Below are 16,298 nucleotides of genomic sequence, written 5' to 3'. Positions count from 1 at the left end.
TGTCTCTGTATGCTGTAGCATCAACAGCACCCTTCACTTGAAACATCAATAATTTGGAGGGGTGTCCACACACTTTTGACCATATAGTGTATTTTGGATACAGTGGGGAAGAGGTCTGTCAGGTATTAAATCCTTGAATCCATTCCACACCTTCACCTTTAACACCAACAGGAGGATGCACGCCTATGAGGATACTGTGAAAATCCAAGAGAACAAATGCCCGACACACCTACGCTTACAGACCTTGTGATTTACTAAGGTCTAAGTTGCAATAACAGAAACAAAAGAAAAATGAAAACACCGACGTTTCGGAGGCCACAGTGTCTCTAAAACGTCAGTGTTTTTTAATTTTTGTTCTTTTTTGCTATATGCTGCTTCTGCACAATGTTGTAATTGCAGCCAGGTCCTTAGTAAATTACAATGTCTGCATCCTTCGGTGTGCTGGCCATTTGTTCTCTTAGGTACGTATTCCTGTTGGTGACTCTATTGGGAAGATTGTCCCCCACTTCCTGTCTATGTGACTCCTATAAAAGTAATGGGGAGAATGGCTGTCATTGGAACAGGAAGATACGGACAACAAATTCTTCCATCTACGCTAAACTGTGTGGATGGAGGAATCTCCTGCTGGGCCAAGCTTCAGTATCTTGCTAGTCCCTGATGAATCAGAATATTTGATCTTTACCGTGAATAGCTTTCTCGTGAGTTCCTCATTAGACACCTCAAAGAACCTCCCAGGTAACATCAGCCAGAAGCCTATACCTCTAGTTGTAATGATTTCCTTACAATCAGTCCACTCACACCCGAAATGTCAGTTGTTGGTAGATGCTGGAGAGTTATATCACCTGATTGTTTCTTATGTCTCTAAATGACTCCATTGGTGAGATCTCGGAGCTTGAGTTCCTGTGTCTGCACACCTAATGTAGAAATGTCATATGACAAAGAACTTCAATAAATGAAGCTTTTGCTATCCTAATAGGACTGGTGTGCTGGTGACATTTCTACAATTTGCTGATATTTGCGAGCACCCCCCACTACAAGGGACTTTTCAGGAAGGACTGCAACAAGGATGGTATTTATTGCACACCTAATGTGACCCCATGACCCAACTCGATTAGATTCTCTAGCTTTATATTATGGAGAATGTAGAAGGAGGAGCTGGAACACACAAAAGTAGGCAGGACACCCAAAACTCTCAGGTGGTGTAAAACAGAATTGGGAATATGGCAGGGAGATCTCACTGTTGGAGTAGCCAAGACATGAGAAGTCACGGGCTGCCTCAGTCCATCAAACGTTACCTATAACCAAAATATCACTTTTAGGTGGGCTGACCCTTTAAACGAATTTCTGCGATTTTTACATTAGACTTGCTTGATGTACCGGATCCCTCTAACAGATGTCTTTATTTTGTCTACAATTTCTCGGCCTCCCTGCTCAAGATATTGAGATGAAATCACAGCCACGGAGTGTTCTGTGTTCAGGTAGTTAATATTATATTATTATTATTCAGTCCTGACTGATGGTGTCTCTTTCACTAAAAGGAATCTCCATATTTGTTAAAAAGAACCGCAGCTTCACTGGGGCTTTGTGGGCTGGAAAAGCAAGATACTATAAAATGAAAGTGTTCCTGAGTGATAGAACAATCCAGCAAGTTATTCAACCACCTATGCATACTCAAAATCATAATGTTCTGTGGAGTTGCTGATGATTGTTGCTTCGTAAAGCATGTTCATGGACAAAATGCTACTTACTCGTTAAGCAGAGGGACAGATGTCCTCCTCTTCGTCTTCTGGATGAGGTTGGCCTGGTTACGAAGACTAATCCTAACTACCGAGGGTCCCAGCTTGCACGGCTCACCATCCACCTGCATGGGAATCGATTTGTACGTCCGCAGAAGAACCTCACGACACTGGTGCAGACGCTCACCGTGACCCCCAACCTGCAGAGCTGCCTGTGGACACGAGAGAGAAATGTGACAACTGAAAGGATAAAAATAACCGTTTGCCTGCTTTTGGTAGACACAGAGTTAGGTCTCATTCACATGGGTAACAGCCGGCACGTACAGCCCCGTACTGCATGCACGACTGTATCGGACAGCTCCCGGGAAGGACAGGTGCTGCGTTTGATTAGTACACAGCCCTTGTCCTTCTCGATGGGAGTACGCCGCCCTACGCTCTCCCGACCTGCACGTCCGTGCGGGTGCCAGAACTCGTACGCTGACAGGATGGATCCTGTCTGCGTCCGAGCAGGGCACCTGTACGGACGTGCAGGTTGGGTGACCGTAGGGGGGTATATGGCCGCGTACTCCCATAGAGAAGGACAGGGAAAGTTTTGTGAGTGATTGCGGTGCGTTCCAGCAGCTACCGCTGTGGAACGCACCACAATTGGTGTGAACAAGACCTTTGGCCTCGTTCACACCAGATGCAGTGCGTTCCGGCCCGATTCTGGCCGGAACGCACTGCCTCGCATTGCAGCAGGCTCACTTTTTTGTGGGGCAGGAGGGGGCCCATTGAAGTGAATGGCACCATAGTCACGCCCTCCAGCAGCACATGGATCGCAAGGCACAGTATGCCTGCGGTCCGGTCCTAACAAAACGCTGCAAGTACCATTTTGTTCAGACCGGACTGGACCTTGCAATGCCGTGCGGCTGATCGCATTGCGGCCGGAGGGTGCGGGTACGGTGCCATTCACTTCAATGTACCGTCACGCCCCCTACTGCCACACAACATAGTGAGCCGGCCGCAATGCGATGCAGTGCGTTCTGGCCAGACTCGGGCCGGAACGCACTGCATCTGGTGTGACTGAGAGCTTACAGCCAAACACCTGCAACACCGTACACAGATAGAGGATAAGAAACCACAGCTTCTTATCCCCAACCCAAAAATATCTGAACACCAATTACAATAGCATGTCTATTTGTGAAATGGTAAAAATGTTAAACAGAAGAAAAAAATGGCCAATCTTTTGTTAGTACAAAACTCAGAAGCTTTAAAAAAAGTAAAAAAAAAAGTACAATTGTGTGTTTCAAGTCGCCAGCTAATAGCAGCACTGCCATCTAGTGAAAACAGCCGCTCGCTGACTTCACATAATGAACATTCTGTAAAGCTGCAGGAATCTCGCCTGTATCAAGTACTAATTATACATCATTAAGTGTCTAAATACATGGAAATCTCACCGGCAAGCTAGTGTTTGTATATAGAAGAACATATGGCACAACCATAGAGAGCAGATAAACATATTAAAAGGCAAACTATACACTTTTTAGAGGTTTTTAAGCTATGACTCTTAAAGAAAAACCCCAGGCAAATCAAATCTTAACCCCGGCAGTGGTGCTGCCCCCGCACTGCAAGGGTTAACTGCTTGTTTTGTCTAGGGAGCTAAAAACACAAAGTTATACTCACCTGAATTACGATCTCGGCTGGCTACTAGACCGGCCCTTGGAGCCTCTCTCCCACTCAGCTCCAGCGGTCTAAGGTCCTGTAAGTCATCACGTCCTATACAGCGTATAGGACGTGAAGACACTGAAGGACATTACATTGCTGAAACAAAAGGAGGAGACAGGCTGAAGGGACCAGTCTACAAGCCAGATAGTCCTCAATCTCTTTTTCTGCAGCCTCTGTTATGAATGAACAGGAAGCCTCTATACTGAGTGTTCCTGTCCATTCATAAACTGTGGAGGTAGTATGAGTTACTATGTCCACAATCATGAATGAACAGGAAGTGATGCAGAGCACTTCCTGTTCATTCATAATTGGGGAACACATTAAACATACTATGTTCTGAATTATTTACAAGCACTCAGCAATCAGTCCTAATGCGAGGAGGATGTCTAGGCCTCCTGTGGCAGCTTTCTCCTCCCCGCTCCGCTATCCATCCTGATCTGCCTTTCACAGGAGGCTGAGTGGAACAGTGCGGGAAGAGAGCTCAGCCTCCTGTAACAGTATTATAGATTTTCTATAGTTGCATAAAAAACACTCTATTGTTACAATATGTATTGTTTTAGTCATGACCATAAATAGGAAAATATGTACAAAATCACAACACAGTACCAGTGATGCCATAGTGAAGCCGATCACTTCAATACATCCATCATCATGTCTCTGAGGTTCGAAGTCATGGTGCTCCCCAGGATTCCCCCATGGCATGGTGCCTGCACAATACCTGGTGCAACAAAAAAAACAAGGTCATTAAAAAATCTATTGATGATAATAATAACTTATGTACATTACCGGCCTGTGTTCATCTACAACAAAAGTGTAGGTGTGGTTAGTCACATACACACACTTTATCACCTGAACTAGTAAAATGATAGCAGGAAGCTGAGTGGCTGTAAAGGTATCAGGAACATTATTCATAAACAGGTTCCTGTATGTCTGGAAACATGGCTCACTATCACAGCCAAGGACACTCCGGTTATATTACTCAGTGCAAAGGTTCATATCGTAGAGTTCAACGACTCTAGGTAGGCTGCATTCTTGACATGAAAGAGCCTCAAAGTCACATTGGGTGGGTACAGGAAGGTATAGAGGGTAAGAAGGTTTAGGAGTCCAAGAATATTTATTTCATTATAAAAGGTAACATGTCAACTTGTTTCAGGGGCTACAACATTCCCCCTGCTTAAAATTTTTTTTATACAATTTGTATTTAAAAAGTACACAACAGGATAGGAAAAAATTTAAAAAATTGGGGTTGGCATAAATATAAGAAAAGCATTAAAGACATCTGAAAATCCCTGGTTTCAAAATTATATATATACACAGGCAACAGTACTGAAAAGTCAACAGAAAAATCTCTCTCTCCCTCATCCCCTCATCTCTCTCTCTCATCCCCTCATCTCTCTCTTTCATCCCCTCATCCTCTCTCTCATCCCCTCATCTCTCTCTCTCATTCCTCTCTCATCCCTCTCTCATCTCTCACATCTCTCTCATCGCCTCATTCTCTCACATCTCTCTTTCATCCCCTCATCTCTCTCTCTCTCATCCCCTCATCTCTCTCTTTCATCCCCTCATCCTCTCTCTCATCCCCTCATCTTTCTCTCTCATTCCTCTCTCATCTCTCTCATTCCTCTCTCACATCTCTCTCTCATCGCCTCATTCTCTCACATCTCTCTCTCATCCCCTCATCTCTCTCTCATCTCTCTCTCTTTCTTTCATATCTCTCTCATTCTCTCATATCTCTCTCATTCTCTCATCTCTCTCTCATTCTCTCTCATCTCTCTCTCATTCTCTCTCATCTCTCTCTCATCTCTCTCTCATTCTCTGTCATCTCTCTCTCATTCTCTCTCTCATTCTCTCTCATCTCTCTCTCATTCTCTCTCATCTCTCTCTCATCTCTCTCTCATATCTCTCTCTCATCCTTTCATATCTCTCTTATTCTCTCATCTCCCTCTCATTCTCTCATCTCTCTCTCATCTCTCTCTTTCTCTCATCTCTCTCTCATTCTCTCACATCTCTCTCTCATTCGCTCTCATCTCTCTCTCATTCGCTCTCATCTCTCTCTCATTCGCTCTCATCTCTCTCTCATTCTCTCATCCTCTCGTCTCTCTCTCATTCTCTCATCTCTCTCTCATTCTCTCATCTCTCTCTCATTTCTCTCTCTCATTCTCTCATCTCATATTCTTTCATCTCTCTCTCATTCGCTCTCATCTCTCTCTCATTCGCTCTCATCTCTCTCTCATTCTCTCATCTCTCTCTCATTTCTCTCATCTCTCTCTCTCTCATTCTCTCATCTCTCTCTCATTCTCTCATCTCTCTCTCATTTCTCTCTCTCATTCTCTCATCTCATATTCTCTCATCTCTCTCTCATCTCTCTCTCTCATTCTCTCATGTCTCTCTCTATCATTCCTCTCTCTCATTCCTTTTATTTTCTTCAAGTCATCCTGGTACCTATATATGATTACATATATTGTGTGTCTGCCTCTACAAATACATACATATACACGCACACACTCCTAATAGGACCAGTGTTGATGATGTTTGGATGAATTTCACATATTGGTAAAAAAGGAGCATTGGGGACATTAAGGCTTTCCGTACTCACCGGGGAATGTTTAGAAACACTAAGCACTGTAACTTTAGCTCCTGGATTTTAGCGGTCAGGTCCTGGCCATCACACTATATATTAAAGCATTAAAAAAAAAAAACACAAGAAAATTAAAGTTTGAACTTGTCATAAACACAGCACTTAGATATGCAGAAAATCCCTAATCAAGTATTGTGTTTCCACCAAGTCAGTAAAGGTTTAAATTAATGTTATGCAAAAATTCTTTGAGTACAGCCGTGCTGAATTATATGTCCAGGAACACAGTCCCATCATGTGGTAGAACTCTACTGCAGCTTTTTGTAGGGATGACGGGTATTTAAATACAAAGAGGACCCAAAACAAAAACTGTACTTTGCTCAAATGGGGCAAAACTTTAGGCTTGCTTTAATCCCCTCTCCCCAGCAACACAAACTCACTCTTTGCTGTTCTGCTGCTCTGTTTAGCGGCAAGTGGCAAAGAAAATACCGGTATTTCCAGACAGGAATGTGCCTATAATGAGGCAGTTGCCTTAGGCGGCATGCCATTGGGGGTGGCCGGGTGGTGAGGGGTGCAGCAAGGAGGTGGCCACAGCATCCCAGGTTGCTAAGAGCTCTTAGCAATCTGTGACGCTCTGTGCGGCTTCCCGCCCAGCTAACTGATGTCACCGGTGTCGCCTGGCTGGTATCCCCCTGAGCTCCTGGCAACCAGTGATGTCAGCGGGACACCAGACAGAACCGCTGACATCATGGCCCAGCATCTGCACTCCCCCTTTTCCCAAAAATAAATTCCTCATGCACAGCCCTGCTTCCAGGTATAGAGCATATGAATCACTACATGTGACAGCACTGGGCCAATCACAAGCGCTGCCACATGGGTAAAGCCCACAACCCTGTGTAGGATAGCACTTGAGCCAGCAGCTTTTATACGGCATCTTCCCCTATTCACAATGTCCTGACAAAGTGGTGGAGAAGCGAAGGAAAAATATCTACTCCTAGGAAGAGGGAGATTAAACTGAACCTGTTGCTTTAATCTGCATTTCCAAAGCACAGGTTCACTTTAAATACTCTGCAATTCTCCTGCTGATTAGTCAGCAATGGGCTCATGATTACAAAAACATCTTGCCTCAAATCTAACCGACTCTTTTAATGCTGATTAATGCAACAGATGTATTGCAGGAAGACATGCAATCAGACGTGGTAACTGCAAAATAATCAGCAGAGAATAATGAGAGATTTTCACACATTTCATTCAAATCTCCAACACCATAGAAGAACGCTGAAAATCTCCATACGTCACCAATTACCATTAGCACTACATTGAACCTATGGTGGTAGTGAACAACCACAAACATAGGGTAACAGAAGACTTTACGGGGTCCCCGCTCATACCTTAAAGCTCCCCACACTCTTTACAATCTGATTGCACAATCTCCTTTAGCTATGCCAACAACTATACAGCGCAAGGACCTGCCTGACTGGATAGAGATTGATCGGATCATTAGGTAGGTCCTCCTAATACATGGTTTGGGTAAATCTAAACTTGATTGAACAGAGTCCGTACAGTCAGATTATAACCTGTATGGTGACCTTTTACTGAACTTCCAAAAACCAGGGGAATGTTTTCCTAAATATCAACTGCCAGCTACGAAGTTGCAGTTCTGCCACATTTTCCCCACAATGCAATGGGCTGACCTTCTCTAATTGACATTTTCACACAATGCAATGGGCTAACCTTCCCCATGTCAGTCATTTACGAACAGAAACTAAAAACAAGCTCAGTCATGAAGGGGTTAAAGAAGAAAGAACTGCGACCGGCATCACAACTTAAACTGGGCTGGAACATGATATATACACTATATACTGACTGCCCAAGGTCATGGGGTTCACAGGGGAATGAATGAAGACACAACAATGTGCCTCTTGTTGGCTACCTATAAGGCCCCTTTCAGACAGGGTCTGCCTGTCAGTTTTTTAGGTGGACCTGACCAGATGCCCAATGTAAGTCTATGGGCAGTTGGATCTAAATGGAAGGGTGTCAGTTTACATCCGGTTGCCCCTGGCTCCAGAAAAACAAATGGAACGGTGTTTCATTTCAACGGACCTGATTGACCGATTGTCCTGATTGATCGAAATTCTGACAAATTTTCGGAAATTCGGATGTATCCGAATTCCGAATTACAAATATAACGAATGCAAACGAATCCGAACTTCCGTTTCCGAAATTCGGTAGCAGTAGTTCATTTGAACGTTTGTTTCGTTTCTTATTCATTTCGTTCGTTGGAGCAAAGTGACATTAGAGAAGAAAAACATTTTTCCCCCTCAAATGTCACTTTGCTGTAAACGAACGACCGAATGAACGAAACGAATAAGAACCGAAAACGAAACAAACTAACTACCGCTAACGAATTTCGTCCGAATCCGAATTCCCAATCCGAATTGACTTTCACACCCGAATTCCGAAAAACGAAATAACACAAATCCGAATTTAAAACGAAACAAATTTTTTGGCAGTGCACATGTCTATTAAATGTACACATTCCCCGTAGACCGACATGAGGTCCGGTCATTTCAGCTCTGGACAGACACTGTTGTCACAGCAGTAAGATCCAATCCGCATCGCTCCGATCAGGAAAAGATCCATGAACAACACGAGGTCCGGTCATTTCAGTTCTGGATGGACACGGATGTCACAGCAGTGAGATCCGATCAGTATCACTCCGATCAGGAAGAGATCCATGCACAACACGAGGTCCGGTCATTTCAGTTCTGGATGGACACGGATGTCACAGCAGTGAGATCCGATCAGTATCACTCCGATCAGGAAGAGATCCATGCACAACACGAGGTCCGGTCATTTCAGTTCTGGATGGACACGGATGTCACAGCAGTAAGATCCGATCCGTATCACTTTCCGATCAGGAAGGGATCCATGCACAATCCACTTCTGATCAGATAGTGTGAAAGGGGCCTTACTCAGGATCTCAGCTTTTTTTTATTTTCTCAGCACAAGGCTACTTTAGCCTGGACACGTTATAAGAGAGAAGGCATTTTTAGGATCATCCGGTCACCCGGAGGCCTTACAAGAGGATGTGAAGTCACACTTTTAAAAAATGTATAGCAAGAAGAATTTTATGGCAGAAGAGACATCAAGAAGACCAAGAGAAGATGGTAATGATGGCCATGGATGGATAAGGGGGAGCACAGTGCTCACATTGCTTGTAGAGAGCAGTTTGGGAGGTACAAGTGCCATAATGTGCAAGTATAGCCGTTATGTATAAGTGTCCCCATTGGAAGACATTTACTTACTGCCTGCTCTGGTGACAGCTGTAACATTTTGGATTACCCATCAATCCTTGTCTCAGTAACAATGGTCACAAGGACCAATGAGAAGAATTAATTTCCTCAGCCAAAGCTCAGACGACAATGAAACCCCCATCCTAGCCCCACCAAAAAAACATACTTTGGGTAGAGAAACAAATTCTAGGTCCCCTTGCAAACCCTTTCCAATTTATTATTAAAAAAACAACACACTTGGACAAGCTTTGCCATGACGTGCCCAAATCTGATCTAGTGGTGGTCTCTAAATTGTGCCCGCGCTCCTAAACATAGGCACACAAAGAGTGACAGCCAACACATCTTTTATGTAGAATAGGGTAAGGCAAGTGTTTAATCTCTGGTACGAAACTTTACAATTCTTGGCATTCTACATAAGATGGGCCAAATACTGAGCCGCCCTCCCCGCCCAAAACAGAATGAACATTTCTGCATCTACTTACCTCAACTCTAATGTGTTTGGCCAAATCTCTGGAGCTGCCAGTTAGGAAGTCGGAGAACGCAGTCTGTAGAGAGACACATGATGAGTAGGGAGCACTAGGAAGATATGAGAGTGATGATCACCACACTCAGCGCTACTCACCCCTGCGTAGAACATCTTATTGCGGAAACGGCTGTTGAACTTCTCTGGGTTGGCCTCTAAGAAAAAAAAAAAAAGGAAAAAAAACAAACCAGTCACCTATAACATCTGGTAAAAAAAAAGGATGTGACCCTAAACTCAGGAATTAAATCTTAAATATGCATAAAAGCCCCCAATCCCCAATTACTAAAATGTACCTTACATGTGCATCACTCGGCTGTAGATCCTTAAATCATCTCTGAATTGGTGCGGACACTGTCCTTCCTTCTGGAGGGGGGCTACTTTTGTTCCCCATGGTCCCTGTGTGTGTTGTAAAGTAGTCACCACTCCAAGCTCACCCCTGTGATGGACTACAATCTCAATAGAAATTAGTAAACTAAACATGAGATTGTAGTCCATCATGGGAGTGATCTTGGAGTGTTGACTTTACAACACACACAGGGACCATGGGGAACAAAAGTAGCCCCCCTCCAGAAGGAAGGACAGTGTCAGCGCCAATTCAGAGGTGATTTGAGGATCTGCAGCCGAGTGATACACAAATAAGATACATTTTTATTATTAGTTGAGGTTCTTGCATTTGCATGCATTTTTAAGATTGAACTCCTGTGTTTAGTGTCACTTTATCATCATTTAACCCTAAAAATTACTTATTTTATTTGCTCTTTTTTGGGGTATAAAATTTACAATTAAAAGCATGTTGTTATATCTGTTCAATAAGTGCATAAAACTGTTGATCCTGCCAGCAAACTAGTGAGCTGATAACTTCCTGGGCTCTCTCTCTATTGTCTCAGCGGATATATTGTGTCCCAGTGTGTAAGCTTAGACTTACCCAGAACATTGAGAGTCTCAGGTGACAGATTGGGAAACGCACAGACAAGTAATGTAATGGCCGCCGTTATTCTGCACAGTAAGGGCACTGTACAGGTTTGCTTTAAAGTGACAGACCACCTGATTACTTGGGTACCGGACAATATGAACTACACGCGTGGTTTACGGAACACTAGAGGGAGCAAACATGCCGTGTAGGCAGAGAACTCACGCTGGTGCCGGATTCTAACTACAGGATCATTCTTTATGACAGAATATGAGGAGGATGTCTGCTTACAATGACAGGTGTCGGGGTCCTTATATAGTAATATCTGTATATCTGCAACAGTCTATTTCTCCTTTAATGAGCCCTCCAAGTCTCCCATTTTCATGGATACCTCGGGACTCGTGGAATTCCAGTGTGACGCGAGCATCAAATCCCAGGCTGAAGTAGTTATTGAACACATCCAGAGGCAGCTGTAGAAAGAGAAGAAGGCCTTGTGTAAGGTACGATTGGTCCATCTGACTAACCTTAGTCAGCCATCAGTTTCCTGATATCTGTATCTACACCCAATATAAACCACTGGTCCCAACCTCGGAGCTAGCCGGCTGTCACAGAGCTCACTCCAGCCTCTCTCTTCCTCCGCTGCAGTGACGGTATGTCCCTTGGCATCCTCATCCTGCTGAGTATAACTTTGGCATTTCCTCCCTAGACCAGAACAAGCAGGTAACCCTTGCAGTATGGGGGCAGTACCGCCCTAAGGACCTGAATGACCGGCTAGATATGAAATGGAGTGTTTGGTTAGGCCCTCACATGGGTTGGTTACATTTAAAGGTGATATTAGAGAGATTGTACAATGTGACTGTAATGTGTATGGCCGGCTTTATCAACTGTCACCAAGATATGCATGGGCTACTTGTCTGATACTAATACAGAGTGCAGGGATAGATGCCAAACTTTATTTTGGGCTTCCATCTATAGTCCTCCGAAATTAGCTGTGTACTCACTTTACCGGTTGCTCCTTCTCCCCAATCCTCTTCACAGGCCTCCAGATTTCTCTCCACTTCCAGGTTCCACCGGTCCAGCTGGACCACAGTTCCCTCCTCTATGTGGCTTAGGATCTTAGAAAGTGGCTCATCAGTGTAACCCTAAGAAGTAAAAGGACACCAGTGAGAATATTCAGCGCCTCCCATGATCTCATTTAAAGGGCTTCAGTACAAGGGTGTACACAGAGCTCATAGGGTGGGCATAGCAACAGATTGCATCAGGTTCTCTGGCACTTAAACACAGAAGCTGTGCGTCTACACAAAGGAAACCAACATTGATAAAAATATAGATGATGCCCCTGCAGACCGTCTTCTGTACATGCTAGTTGCCTGGCTGCCTATGGCTTCTGGATCAATGAGCCGTGAAATGTATGAAGCTACTAATCAGTGAAGTCGCAACAGCTCATTCACATCCAGCAGAGGGCAGTCTCCTCCTGGCTCATTCACATAAAGAAGATAGAAGTCCCCTGGCTCATTCACATAAAGAAGATAGAAGTCCCCTGGCTCATTCACATACAGCAGGGGGCAGTCTCCTGGCTCATTCACATAAAGAAGATAAAAGTCACCTGGCTCATTCACATCCACCAGAGGGCAGTCTCCTCCTGGCTCATTCACATAAAGAAGAGAGCAGTCTCTTGGCTCATTCACATACAGCAGAGGGCAATCTCCTGGCTCATTCACACACACATAGCAGAGAGCAGTCTCTGGGCTCATTCACACACACATAGCAGAGAGCAGTCTCTTGGCTCATTCACATACAGCAGAGAGCAATCTCCTGGCTCATTCACATAAAGCAGACAGCAGTCTCCTGGCTCAATCACATAAAGAAGAGAGCAGTCTCCTGGCTCATTCACATAAAGCAGTCTCCTGGCTCATTCACATGCACATAGAGAGCAGTCTCTGGGCTCATTCACACACACATAGCAGAGAGCAGTCTCCTGGCTCATTCACACACACATAGCCGAGAGCAGTCTCCGGGCTCATTCACACACACATAGCAGAGAGTAGTCTCTGGGCTCATTCACACACACATAGCAGAGAGTAGTCTCTGGGCTCATTTCCCAATATAAACCACTGGTCCCAACCTCGGAGCTAGCCGGCTGTCACAGAGCTCACTCCAGCCTCTCTCTTCCTCCGCTGCAGTGACGGTATGTCCCTTGGCATCCTCATCCTGCTGAGTATAACTTTGGCATTTCCTCCCTAGACCAGAACAAGCAGGTAACCCTTGCAGTATGGGGGCAGTACCGCCCTAAGGACCTGAATGACCGGCTAGATATGAAATGGAGTGTTTGGTTAGGCCCTCACATGGGTTGGTTACATTTAAAGGTGATATTAGAGAGATTGTACAATGTGACTGTAATGTGTATGGCCGGCTTTATCAACTGTCACCAAGATATGCATGGGCTACTTGTCTGATACTAATACAGAGTGCAGGGATAGATGCCAAACTTTATTTTGGGCTTCCATCTATAGTCCTCCGAAATTAGCTGTGTACTCACTTTACCGGTTGCTCCTTCTCCCCAATCCTCTTCACAGGCCTCCAGATTTCTCTCCACTTCCAGGTTCCACCGGTCCAGCTGGACCACAGTTCCCTCCTCTATGTGGCTTAGGATCTTAGAAAGTGGCTCATCAGTGTAACCCTAAGAAGTAAAAGGACACCAGTGAGAATATTCAGCGCCTCCCATGATCTCATTTAAAGGGCTTCAGTACAAGGGTGTACACAGAGCTCATAGGGTGGGCATAGCAACAGATTGCATCAGGTTCTCTGGCACTTAAACACAGAAGCTGTGCGTCTACACAAAGGAAACCAACATTGATAAAAATATAGATGATGCCCCTGCAGACCGTCTTCTGTACATGCTAGTTGCCTGGCTGCCTATGGCTTCTGGATCAATGAGCCGTGAAATGTATGAAGCTACTAATCAGTGAAGTCGCAACAGCTCATTCACATCCAGCAGAGGGCAGTCTCCTCCTGGCTCATTCACATAAAGAAGATAGAAGTCCCCTGGCTCATTCACATAAAGAAGATAGAAGTCCCCTGGCTCATTCACATAAAGAAGATAGAAGTCCCCTGGCTCATTCACATACAGCAGGGGGCAGTCTCCTGGCTCATTCACATAAAGAAGATAAAAGTCACCTGGCTCATTCACATCCACCAGAGGGCAGTCTCCTCCTGGCTCATTCACATAAAGAAGAGAGCAGTCTCTTGGCTCATTCACATACAGCAGAGGGCAATCTCCTGGCTCATTCACACACACATAGCAGAGAGCAGTCTCTGGGCTCATTCACACACACATAGCAGAGAGCAGTCTCTTGGCTCATTCACATACAGCAGAGAGCAATCTCCTGGCTCATTCACATAAAGCAGACAGCAGTCTCCTGGCTCAATCACATAAAGAAGAGAGCAGTCTCCTGGCTCATTCACATAAAGCAGTCTCCTGGCTCATTCACATGCACATAGAGAGCAGTCTCTGGGCTCATTCACACACACATAGCAGAGAGCAGTCTCCTGGCTCATTCACACACACATAGCAGAGAGCAGTCTCCGGGCTCATTCACACACACATAGCAGAGAGCAGTCTCTGGGCTCATTCACACACACATAGCAGAGAGCAGTCTCCGGGCTCATTCACACACACATAGCAGAGAGTAGTCTCTGGGCTCATTCACACACACATAGCAGAGAGCAGTCTCTGGGCTCATTCACACACACATAGCAGAGAGCAGTCTCTGGGCTCATTCACACACACATAGCAGATAGCAGTCTCCTGCCTCATTCACACACACATACCCTGTTTCCCTGAAAATAAGACCTAGTTGTGACCTTTCCCAGGGCCGGTGGTGGCAAAAGGGGGAACTTGAAGAGCCGCGGGAGAGAATCAGCAGTGCCAACGAAGCCAGCGCTAGAGGAAGCGAGGCGGCACCGGAGGGAGCAGAGCAACATAAGCCGATGCCTCCTCTATAGCGCCGGCTCCTGTCACAGGCTCTGCGATACCAAATGCACTCTGCTTGTGAGGAATCGCTAGTGAAAGCGCGCTTCGCTCATTCTGGCCAGCGATTGGTTACCAAATTGCTCTTGGAAAGGTACGGCACCCCCTGATTGCCCTGATCACCCTATTCTTGACTTTGCCATTTTGGATTATTTAATTTGGATTTGCGTTAACTTTGGATTGTTATACATTAAAAAAATAGGACCTATCCCGAAAATAAGACCTAGTGTGTTTTTTTGATCCAAAAAAAATATAAGACAGTGTCGGGGAAACACGGTAGCAGAGAGCAGTCTCCTGGCTCATTCACACACACATAGCAGAGAGCAGTCTCCTGGCTCATTCACACACACATAGCAGAGAGTAGTCTCTGGGCTCATTCACACACACATAGCAGATAGCAGTCTCCTGCCTCATTCACACACACATAGCAGAGAGCAGTCTCCTGGCTCATTCACACACACATAGCAGAGAGCAGTCTCCTGCCTCATTCACACACACATAGCAGAGAGCAGTCTCTGGGCTCATTTACACACACATAGCAGAGAGCAGTCTCCTGGCTCATTCACACACACATAGCAGAGAGCAGTCTCCTGGCTAATTCACACACACATAGCAGAGAGCAGTCTCCTGGCTCATTCACACACACATAGCAGAGAGCAGTCTCTGGGCTCATTCACACACACATAGCAGAGAGCAGTCTCCTGGCTCATTCACATGCATCAGAGAATAGTCTTATGGTTTATATTGATACAGAAAAGGTTCATATCCAGGGCCTTCTTACATTCAGGTAAGAATACCGTGACCACTTACCCCACCCCAGTTTAGCGTTCTGGCGAGGTCATTTCCTGTTCCTAGGGGCAGTATAGCGACAGGCGGAGAAGGAAAAAGATGCAGCTGATCCAGTACAGAAAGGATCCATCCCACCTGATGAAAGAAAATTGTTATCTGTCACACAAGGACACCAAAATCACCTCTATCATAAAGGAGCCAAGAGTGATCATGTCGTCTCTGTGCAGTGTATTTGTTTCCGTATCTTATGTCTGCAATGTGATCTGACAATGCTCATGGGTCTTATAATAATAAAATACGACAGCTCCAGAACACACATTACACAGGAAACACAAGCATGTAACGGACCAGACACTGGCGCTGGCAACTTACATCTAAAGTATTTATCAAAGCCTCAATGTAATATCTCTGACTCTATGGGGTCCCTTTATATCAAACACATGGAAAAGTGTAAAAAAGAAAAAAAATAAACTGTTTGCACACTCCTCCAAATCAATAATTCACAGCGGTCAGTGGTGGGGAAAACACAGACAACACGACATCGATCAACTTCCAATAAGTCATAATTCTGGTTCTTAGTTTAATAGACCGGAAAGCCTTTGCTGCAAGATGCAAGAAAAAGAAGAAATGTAACTTTTAACTTAACCCCTGTAGTGAGGCTACCCGCGCACAGCAAGGGTTAAGTGTGCATTTGTGTCTAGCTTAAAAAAATCAGATAAATATATATATATATAT

At 44.9% G+C, this 16,298-nt stretch overlaps 1 protein-coding gene across 1 annotated transcript in view; it reads right to left on the bottom strand.

Moving 5' to 3' along the window:
- DGKZ (diacylglycerol kinase zeta) overlaps positions 1–16,298 on the bottom strand; it is a 79,850-nt gene that overhangs the window by 31,035 nt on the left and 32,517 nt on the right. Inside the window, exons 13-20 of the mRNA XM_018568900.1 lie at positions 15,585–15,698; positions 13,284–13,424; positions 11,136–11,214; positions 9,934–9,989; positions 9,794–9,856; positions 6,037–6,110; positions 4,047–4,158; positions 1,749–1,948 (exon numbers count right to left, since the gene is read on the bottom strand). Of these exons, the coding sequence (XP_018424402.1) occupies positions 1,749–1,948; positions 4,047–4,158; positions 6,037–6,110; positions 9,794–9,856; positions 9,934–9,989; positions 11,136–11,214; positions 13,284–13,424; positions 15,585–15,698 (839 nt within the window). The remainder of the gene's footprint in view (positions 1–1,748; positions 1,949–4,046; positions 4,159–6,036; positions 6,111–9,793; positions 9,857–9,933; positions 9,990–11,135; positions 11,215–13,283; positions 13,425–15,584; positions 15,699–16,298) is intronic.

Source organism: Nanorana parkeri, unplaced genomic scaffold (genome assembly GCF_000935625.1).
Source record: "Nanorana parkeri isolate BGI_ZX_2015 unplaced genomic scaffold, ASM93562v1 scaffold1260, whole genome shotgun sequence".
In the NCBI taxonomy this organism is placed as follows: domain Eukaryota; kingdom Metazoa; phylum Chordata; class Amphibia; order Anura; family Dicroglossidae; genus Nanorana; species Nanorana parkeri.
The sequence above is the reverse complement of the archived record's forward strand: the minus strand, read 5'-3'. Positions and strand labels throughout refer to the sequence as shown.